Genomic DNA, 10,202 nt, shown 5'->3' with positions numbered 1-10,202 from the left:
GCTTCCCCGTATTCAACTTAAAAACTCGCTTTGTTGCATGATTTGCACAATTCCAAACAACTATGCACGGAAAGGACGACTATTCAAAAAGGCCAAAATGAACTAAAAGCATTGGTTTCTTTTTTTTAGAACTGCTCACCTTAATTCATCCCACAACCACAAACTGGTATTCTTTAGTTGTGTGATTGTTGTTGTTGGGATAAGAGTAGCCAAATATGGAATATGTCCCATATGCTTGAATAGAAGCTTACAAGGGAACTTTTTAAAATGTAAACCCAATATTTTCTTTCAAAATATAGAAACCAATAATAAACTGCTAAAACAGCATGTCAACTATTAATATTCTGCAATGCAGTCGAGATAAAATAAATCTCAGCTGCATTTATTATTTATTAATACTTATTCTTGCCTTAAGTTTCTTTATGGTGATATTACATTGTTTAAATCTAGTAATGTCAATCGAGCATATTGGAATAACAAAGTTACCAATAACTGCTAACCCATGTATAATATAATTAGAATTTGTCACAATCTGACATGGTTAAAACGTGAACAAGATAACCAAGAAAGATTTTCCTCAAAAATGTAGTAAGCCGAAAAACATTTCAAAAAACTTTTATTGAAAAAATATTTAAAACAATAAAAAGATAGGCTTTATATAGAATATGGCCTATAGACAAGGTTAAAATATGTTCGTACAGAACTGTACATAACAAGCACCGAGTTTATACTTATAAACGTTTATCCAATTTACTTAAAAAAACGTCACTTTACAATAAAAGTTGTGTCAAGTCTATACAAACTGTAAAATAAACCAAGTAACTAACTACATATATACACATGTGTTTGTGTGTGTATATACATACATATATATATATATATATATATATATATACATATATATATATATATATATATATATATACATATACATATATATATATATATATATATATATATATATATATATATATACACACATATATATATGTATATATATATATATACATATATATATATGTATATATATATATATATGTATATATATATATATATATATATATATATATATATATATATATATACATATATATATACATATATATATGCATATATGCATACATATATATATATATGCATATATGCATATATATATATATATATGCACATATATATATATATGCACATATATATATATATGCACATATATATATATATACATATATATATATATATATATATATATATATATATACATATATATATATATATATATATATATATATATATATATATATATATATATATATATATATATATATATATATATATATATACATATATATATATATACACACACACATATACATATAAATATATATACACATATACATACACATTACACACATACATACACATGTATATAAATATACACCACAAAATAAAGTTTACTTCTGAATATCTGAGGATAACTATGATTTGAAAAAGAAAAAGATTACATGAAATGGAATTAATATATTATGGAAGCATGTTATGTTATGAGTGTATTTTCCTAGCAACTACCTACATTTGCTTGAGATTATTTGAAATCCTATAAAGAATGGCACACAAGGAACTCCCTCCACATCCTAAATATAGACCATATTTCCATCAAATTCAAAATATTTGTAAAAATGTATATATATATATATACATACATACATAAGTAAATATAGTATCAATTTCGACATTAATACTGTGCAAGATACTTTGTACCAAGGGTTTCTCTCCTTTGCATCAACACAAACCAGTGAATTCCAAGCATAACACAAAAATAGCATGTTATAAAAATAACAAATAAATAAATTAGCTTTACCCGCCTCTACATGAACCCTATACGTTTTCATAGAAGGCAAAACCTGGCTTAAAGCAAAGGATTCTCGCTATCCGAGGTAAAGAACACATTGTTTCGTCAAGTTAGCACCTTGCTCGACGCCAAGATGAAATGTCGGCCATTCACCTTCAACCAGGAAGCACCCCAAAGAGGGCAGATGGAACAGTGATGGAGGACTTAATTAAATAATAGCAAGACTATTATCAGTTGTAGCTACTTCAGTGAAGGCTCGCACTGTATGCGTACACCTACTAAATCCATGCAGTGCTCGGCAGAAGAGAGTTCTGGCAGCCGGTTGGTAGCATTCAATGGGATTCGTGAGGCTAGTGTCACAGGAAAGAAGGCAGCACGGTTCCTCATAGCAGGCCTGCCAGGCTGGTGGTTGGGCCGTTCTGGGCCTGGATCTGTACGGGAGGAGGTCCATCTGTCCACTGCAATGCAGGAGGACAAACACATTGGGATTATAGTACCTTAGCGACTACATACTGCACATGTGTAGACGTACAAGTGAGTGGAAAGTGTGGTGACTTATACGTTTGCCAAAAAAAAGGTCATCAAGCAAAGCGGTTCACGTACACTGATGAGATTATGCTCAGGGAGGCTACAGGCAGCGATGTGGTCTTGCAGCAGCTGCTGAGAGAAGGTTTGGTGCATCTGAGCTGCCTCATGGGCGTCCATGGGGTTTCCCAAGGCCTTGTTCAAATCTGAAAGCAAACATTTAAACTCATCGTACAGAAAGAGCTGTAAACTATGCCCGAGGTGGCTTTGCATGATGCTTATGGAGTTTATCACTCGTTATTGAGCCATTCAAAAATAAATCTTCAACAATCTATGCACATCGTACAGAGTTACGAAAACATAGTGTACTCATAGTGTATTTATCCAGAATTAGCAGGTGGAGCCTTAATGAATACAACCAATGTCGTTTTCTTAACGGCCAAAGATTCCCCCGTAAAAAACAAACAAATCCCCTTATGCTTGCAATGCAATGGTATTCGCAACCAAGTACAATTAAGGAAGCATGCTATAGGATTATAACCATTGCATACAGCCTTCTTTTCATTAGAAAAAATATTATCCCCAAAAGAGGAACAAGGACATTCCACTAGATTTAGTCAATTGTAGCTTTCACTCTTTCCATAAAAAATCTACAATACGGCAAAAGGGAATTATTCTGTCCTTAATCTTTCATTACAGAAAACAAAGAAACAAAAAGGTAAAAGACCCTCAATCAATTCAAATTAAATCTGCATTATGATTACATCCAACATCACTGAATTACAGCTAAACACGCACACCAGCAGAATGTTGTGCCGATAATGTACCTTTGAGCAGCGCAGAAGACCACAACTGGACAGACATGTCTGGGATCTTACTGGCCAACTGCATGGCTGGTACCACCATGTTGTTGCTCTCCTGGGGACCAGAGGACACGTCTCATTAGAACAGGATATAATCAGATGAACAGGAACCGGTGAGATGTATATTGTATGTTCCCCCATAACCAAATCTTGAATCCACCAAGGTTATTAATACAAATGCACTACCTGGGAGAAATCTCTTGAACTTTCTTGGAGAGCAACTTTCAACCAGAGGTGAACTTATCACAAATCTAGAACTACTGATTTAGGATGTTAGTTTTGGACAAGCCACCAGGTTTTGCTGCTTCTATCTGTAACGTTCTTGTACCAATTTAGTAAATATTGAATCAAAACATCATGCAAACCGAGAAGAAATAGAAAAAATGAGGTATTCCAACTATTGACAGGCAGTAGTCAACCTCCGATAAAGGTTGAAGTAGAGTCATCTCGGGGGCGGTGAGGTGTTTCAGTCTTACTCTGTGGTTTTGCAGGACGTAGAAGATATGACCGAGCAGAACGAGAGAGCACGCCGTCAGCCTGTTCAGGTCCTCTGCGTTAGACATCTTCAGGGTCTCTCTCAGGAAACGTCTGCCACAAGAGAGAACATCGAAGGATGGATATGAGAAGACAGCTTCTAGCTTCCGTTTGTACCGATGGAGGTGGGGAGGGTTTCAATGTAAGAGTGACTGATGAGTTGTTCTGTGAGTTGTTCTGTGAGTTGTGTAGCAATGCTGCGAGGGGTTTTCCTACTTGGCTTCGTTGTAGCGTCCCTGGAAGAAGGACAGGAGTCCCCTGATGTAGAAGGCAGCGGCCCGGAGGCAGTGGGAGCTGAAGGAACAAGACAACAACGGTCTCAAGGTAATGGCGATCACATGTTTGGTTTATACATCCCCTAATTTACCTCTGGATGATCGTAACATGAGAAGCTTCTCCAATTTAACTGCTTGCAAAAAGTCTCAAGGAATCGATAGGTAAATGACACAAATTTGTTTGTTGTATTGCTTATTTACTGTGTTTAAACTGTGAAAACTGAGGAAGAGTTAAACAAGAGCTCATTTTGGTTAAATGCAACGTTTCTTTTTACCTGACGGGGAAGTTGAGGTCCGGATTGATTCTCTCGAGGAGACTGTACAGCTGAAAGAACAACAGAATGTTGATCTCAGGAGATGTAAAACCATTTATTCTCAGTAACTGTTAAATCAATTACAAAAAATCTGTGCCAATTATTTAATTGGTGCTTTAGCCTAAAGTATACCAATATTTATTGAACTAAATAAATGTTGCTTACAAAAAGGGGAGGAATGGAAAGTCGTGTGATGATGTATGATCATTTATAAAAAGCTTAATAGGGAAAGACTAAATATACCACACTGTGTTATAGTAACATAAAAGTATAAAACATAATCGAGAGATGTAATAACGTTGATCAGTCGATTGCACTCAATACATCAACCAGGTTTGGTCATGTCTGTAAAAGTACGGCTCAACGGGGACCCCTGCTGGTTGGTTACAGGAACCGTTTGTGTCTTGCTGTGCAAGTGAATGGGTTGAGAAATCCTATTTATTACTATATATTTAAAAAGGTACACAAATCTATGACTGTAAAAAATATATACATTGCAAACATGATTCGATAAATTGGACACACACACACACACACACACACACACACACCATTAAGCAACAATAAATTCCACAAACCTCCTGGTGTCTGTTGCCCTCCCTAATGTAGACACTGGCCAGGTTAGTAACGATAAAAGTCCAAAGTTCCTGGTGTGACGTGAGCTGGAATGCAAAACAGAATGTTGGGCTCATACTACACACAGTTTATGCAGTGCATATCAAGGAGAAGAGCTGCCCCATTTCTCTATGCACTCACCTGTAAAGCTGTGGTAAACTGGGCCTCAGCGTTGTCCATACAGTTCACCGAGATACAGTAAAGACCCTAACAAACAAATACGTTCAGTGAGTGAGCAAATGTAGGCTGTAAGAACCTGTTTCTCTGCATATGGATGATAGACTGTCATATTATGCTATACACATCCAAAGAAAGATGGTTGTTTTTTCCTTTTGTTTGAATTACCAGGCAATGTTTTATGAAGAGCAATTTACGGCAATTATAAAGTAGACCGACTATCAATTTTATTCAACACAATTCAAGTAAGACACAGCCCAGTTTCTTCGGTGTCATTGTAGCCTGCGATACATTTGATGCACTACTAGGACGACGAAAGAGCCCCTTTGAAACAGACTTTGCTCACCCTTCTATTGCAGAGTTAGTGGAGTGGCGACAAAAATGTACAAACCAATAGTGTGTGCAGCTGAGCCGCGTGGTTGGTGAATAACCGCGGAGACTGCTGGCACAACTGACACACTTGAGAGATCTGGAAAGACAGGGGCCGGAAAGTCAATATTAACAGCTATATGCTGCCCATCATTCAGAACCACATCCCTTAATGCTCTTCCAAGATGAGGTCCGAGGTACCTGAGAACTCACTCAGCTCCTAAGGCAGTGGGCTATGTCGATCGGGTGTCCGCACTAAGTTCGGTATCGATATGGTGCTCCTGGGGGAGCCCGGGAGTACCAGGTCGTACGGGCCGCTCACACTAGGGCCGCGGCCCCGTGCCCGAGCTCATTTGCACACTTAAGTCTAGAACGTTTGGCTAGTGTGACCACGCCATCCGTATTCCAGCGCGGAACAGCCCCATGGCCACGGCACACTTGGGAGAGGTGTGCTGTGGCCAAAGTACAGATGCTATTGCGCGGATACGCAACGTGAGCTGGATGACGTAGTCCTTGCGCGACCCTTCTTTCTTTATAGGTCCTTGCCCTTCTTCCCCACAACAATCATTTTAAACAATGGCGGCAAGCGGTTCACGAGTGGGTTTACGTTGGTGCGATAGTGAAGTCGAGTGTTTACTTGAAATTTGGGCCGACGACAGCATTCACGTTGTTGTTCTCCATTGTTGTTATGGCGGCGTGGACGCTTGGGGATGACGTATTTATCGTATTACGACGTGATGACGTATGTATGAAGGAGCAATCGTGCCCAGGCCACGGCCTTTGGGAGCAGTGTGACCACAGGCCAGCGGGGGGGAGTGGAGAGGGGGGGAATCGTGCTGAATCTTCCTGCAGCACGGAACAGGCAAACGGCCCTAGTGTGAGTGGCCCCTAAGTCCCTCCAGTATCAAGCGCTGGTGTGTGTGTGTGTGTGTGTGTGTGTGTGTGTGTGTGTGTGTGTGTGTGTGTGTGTGTGTGTGTGTGTGTGTGTGTGTGTGTGTGTGTGTGTGTGTGTGTGTGTGTGTGTGTGTGTGTGTGTGTGTGTGTGTGTGGGATAACATTGGTAAACAAAAAAAGAATGAGACAGCATCGATGTACCTCTTGTAAGGCAGTGGCCTTGTGGCCGGTGACCAGTCGACACATGATGATGTGCTCCAGCAAGATGACCTGGAAGGTGGACAGGATCGGGCTGCTGTCCAGCACTGGGAGAACATGAACAGAGTGGGTTAGGGGTATCAGCCAGGGTAACATGAACACAGTTGGTAAGGGGTATCAGCGAGGGTAACATGAACACAGTGGGTAAAGGGTATCAGCGAGGGAAACTCGATGAAGCTCAAAGACTAATTGATACATGGGAAGTAATACAGGAGAAACAGTGAAATCAGGGAAATCTCTGGACTGTCGCTCACTTTTTAGTTTCTCCAGCTGCATCAGAGCCTTGTCTGTGTACTTCTGGGCCTTTTCCAGATAGCCTGCCTGCATGGAGTGCATGACCGTCACCTGCAAAACGAGATCAGATGTGTATCACTCATTGGAAAATAAAAACGAATCTCTTTATATGCTAGACACCTATTGTTATGTTTGAAAGAGGCGAATGGCCTACCAGGTACACGAGGACACACATGTGCTCCTTTGGCAGCCAATGAAAGAGGTCCGCTGGGTTGTTGGGAAGGATTTCGTCATCATGGAGTGTAGAGATGGTTTGGATGCATTGCTGCAATTGCTTCAAACATGGCTTCACACTCTTCACCTGACAGAATTAGAAAATATAATAACGATTTTTTTTTTATAAAATTAGATCAGATTAAACAGAATACATGTTGAATCATGAATCATTATGTTCTATAACAAAATATAGAAGATAGAGAGCACAAGGAACAAGAGAAGATAAGGAGTGATTAATTAGAATCGTTGCTCAGCATTGGACCGTTTGCCTGCGAGTATTGATAAGCAGTATTGGCCAACACTTACATTGCAGCAAACCAATGTGTGCGTCCATCAGTCAGAATATCATATCAGAATATCATATAACCACACTCTCAAACAGCCTTATAGGCAAATGATATCCTAGTTATTATATAATAGATTTAAGAGTCAATTTCAAATACAATACTTTCGGTTAATCACCCGAGACCTATTCTGTACAATCAGTGTAATAAGATATATGATATGGTATGATACATAATAATAATAGATAATCTAAATATAATCTAAATACCGGTAGATCATATATAATAGATATTCTGAAGGATGCACGTCTTGCAATTTATTGTACACACTTATTGTATGTTGTACGCCCTTGCAATTAAAAATGGTAGTTAGCAACGTGTAGCATTTTTATCCTAGCCAGCTTTGTTGTATACGGGGAACGGATTAACCTAAGTGCTTGTCCCTTGGTTCTATGAACAACCTCACTGCAAGGTCTGCTAAATGCCCTAAATGTTAATGTAAATGTAATCCATCTCTCACCTGTCCAGCGTCCAGGTAGTGCGTCACCTGCAGGATGAGGAAGAACACCCTGAGAGACTCCTTCTGGATGGGGTTTCCCTGCCAGTTCTCCACGATGGTCCCACACAGAGTGAGCAGAGGGTGCACTTCACTCAGCTTCTTCTCCATCAGCATCAGCTGTAACACACACAGACACAGACACACACACACACCTTATATATGACATAACTGCAAGAGAAAAGTAAACAACTGTTTGAAAAACATTGGAACTTAGCAATACAGGATTTGGAGAAGCTTTTTGAATATTATCGGATCACTTACCATTCCTTTGCTTAAGGTAAACAATGCCCTGTTGAAAAGAAATCCCAGATCATAACAAATTAGTGGGTTTTATTCAATTACAATCACTATGAAAACCCACTTGGATTTAAATAGTGGTTATAAATGCATGTATATTTCTATAAATTATCACTAAAACTATCCACAAACACAACATTTTCTATGGCTTAAGAAATCCCCTAAATTCTAAAAGGATTGGAACTCTAAGAATCCAAGAGCAAGAAAAGAAACAAATACAATAAAATAATAAAAGAAGAGAATGAAAGGAAAGCTTGTGCCCCGTGTTCCAGCTTCTAGACAAACATTTCTACAAAGCTTAGAAAGGATAATCTGGATGATGCTAGTAATTGCATGCAAAAGATTGATATTTTCCCAATCTCTTGCCTATTTAAAAATGTCTGCCTTGTGAAAAGTACAGTCACAGTCTTAACACACTACCTCAGCAACCACTGAGTAATATGCCCTGTGTGGGCCTTTGCTGGGAAAGCATGATAAACAATTGTAATCATCAAATCAATCAACATACCTTGTGTATTCTGAGCCCACCACTCGGGCATACTCCGCTCCAACCCCAAGCAGATCACAGGCAGACACCAGGTCCTTCTCCAGGGTATGGAGTTGCTGATGGAATCACATGGTTCATTGTGTATGAGCCTCATATGTTATTTTGAATAAGTGCAGAGTTGCTTGTGCATTGCAAGTCGTCATATGTTAAGGTACATACTGCCAATTGGAACAGTAGTCTGCAGTGCCAGTATGGAGTTTGTTGAGATATCTGAATAGCCTTTCGCAGGAGGGGCTTTGCGGAATCCACCAAATTCTAGAAGAAATAGTTCATAATCACTCACAAATCATAGTATTCACAAGAAATATTCCACAACGTCAGTTTCAAATTGTTCTTGACATATGTTGCATACAGGAAGATAATAAACGGTTACTAACATACACAACTGTTACTGTGAGGAATAAATAAAGATTTGCAAAACAGATTTCCTCAGAGAGATGTACACTAACCTGTTGGCAGAATATTTCGGACAAAATACTTGCAGCCTCAAATTTGACATCTTCAAACTGAGGGACCTGTTGAGCTATATACCACTGCAAAACAAAGCATCAAAATAACAAATGAGTCACGTCATATTGTCCACAAAGTAATATAAAATGTAAATATGCATATAAATCGCCCTGACGGTTTGCAGTCTCATAAAATGATGATAAAATGCATTTACAACGCGGCGCATACTTCCGGGCTGCTCGTGAGTTTTTGGGTTGCGTTCGCGTCATTAATTGAGACCTTTACACGAAATCGCTGACATACATCCTGTATTTATTGACTTATTGAATCATTGAATGTGGATTTAGATGGGGCCCGTGCCCATCCTCTTTCCTGCTACAACACTGCTCTTTCCCTGAAGCCACTCTCCCTTACCGCTTTCTCGAGGTGGTCCTTGGCCAGCTCGATGTTCTTCGTGTGATGGTAGAGAACCGAGCCGAGCTGGAGATGCGTCCGGGCCTCAATCCTCTGCGGAGGTTCAAACTGGAAGACGGCTTGCAGGCAGTGAACACATAGTCGAATTTTAGGGGGACTCGAAGTTCGGAAATGCTCAGCAAAACCGAGCAGGGCGAGGTACCAGGGTTCTGGGGCCTCTACATTAGACGCCATTTTCCCGACAACAACAACAAGTTTTCAGCTCTACGGAGAGCTTCCGTGGGTGCCAGATTCGCAGAAGAAAAGTGTAGGCAGCCGTGGGCCTGTTAAAGTCTGCATACAGTGTACATTTGAAATAAAAACAATGTGTTTGTAAGCTGTGTTTAAACGTAGAACGTTTCGTCCCTGGAACAACTATAAAAATTAACAGCTAAACAAATAAAACAAAATTACATGCATTGCAAAGCTTGA

The 10,202-nt window shown here is 39.3% G+C and overlaps 1 protein-coding gene across 1 annotated transcript; it reads right to left on the bottom strand.

Moving 5' to 3' along the window:
• Nucleotides 1-1,578: 1,578 nt before the first annotated feature.
• LOC115555694 (MAU2 chromatid cohesion factor homolog) lies at nucleotides 1,579-10,040 on the bottom strand. The gene is made up of 18 exons (XM_030372694.1): nucleotides 9,732-10,040; nucleotides 9,317-9,400; nucleotides 9,027-9,122; nucleotides 8,829-8,923; nucleotides 8,285-8,312; nucleotides 7,985-8,140; nucleotides 7,119-7,265; nucleotides 6,925-7,015; nucleotides 6,614-6,717; nucleotides 5,541-5,618; nucleotides 5,114-5,179; nucleotides 4,936-5,019; nucleotides 4,319-4,368; nucleotides 3,985-4,062; nucleotides 3,711-3,822; nucleotides 3,199-3,289; nucleotides 2,450-2,577; nucleotides 1,579-2,304 (listed from the first exon to the last, which is right to left on the bottom strand). Exons 1-18 carry the CDS (start codon nucleotides 9,963-9,965, stop codon nucleotides 2,230-2,232), a joined length of 1,797 nt encoding a protein of 598 aa, XP_030228554.1. The 5' UTR covers nucleotides 9,966-10,040; the 3' UTR covers nucleotides 1,579-2,229.
• Between the last annotated feature and the right edge of the window lie 162 nt (nucleotides 10,041-10,202).

The sequence above is a fragment of the Gadus morhua genome, chromosome 12 (genome assembly GCF_902167405.1).
Source record: "Gadus morhua chromosome 12, gadMor3.0, whole genome shotgun sequence".
Taxonomy (NCBI): Eukaryota; Metazoa; Chordata; class Actinopteri; order Gadiformes; family Gadidae; genus Gadus; species Gadus morhua.
Note: the sequence above shows the minus strand (reverse complement) of the source record. Positions and strands in the feature narration are given on the sequence as shown.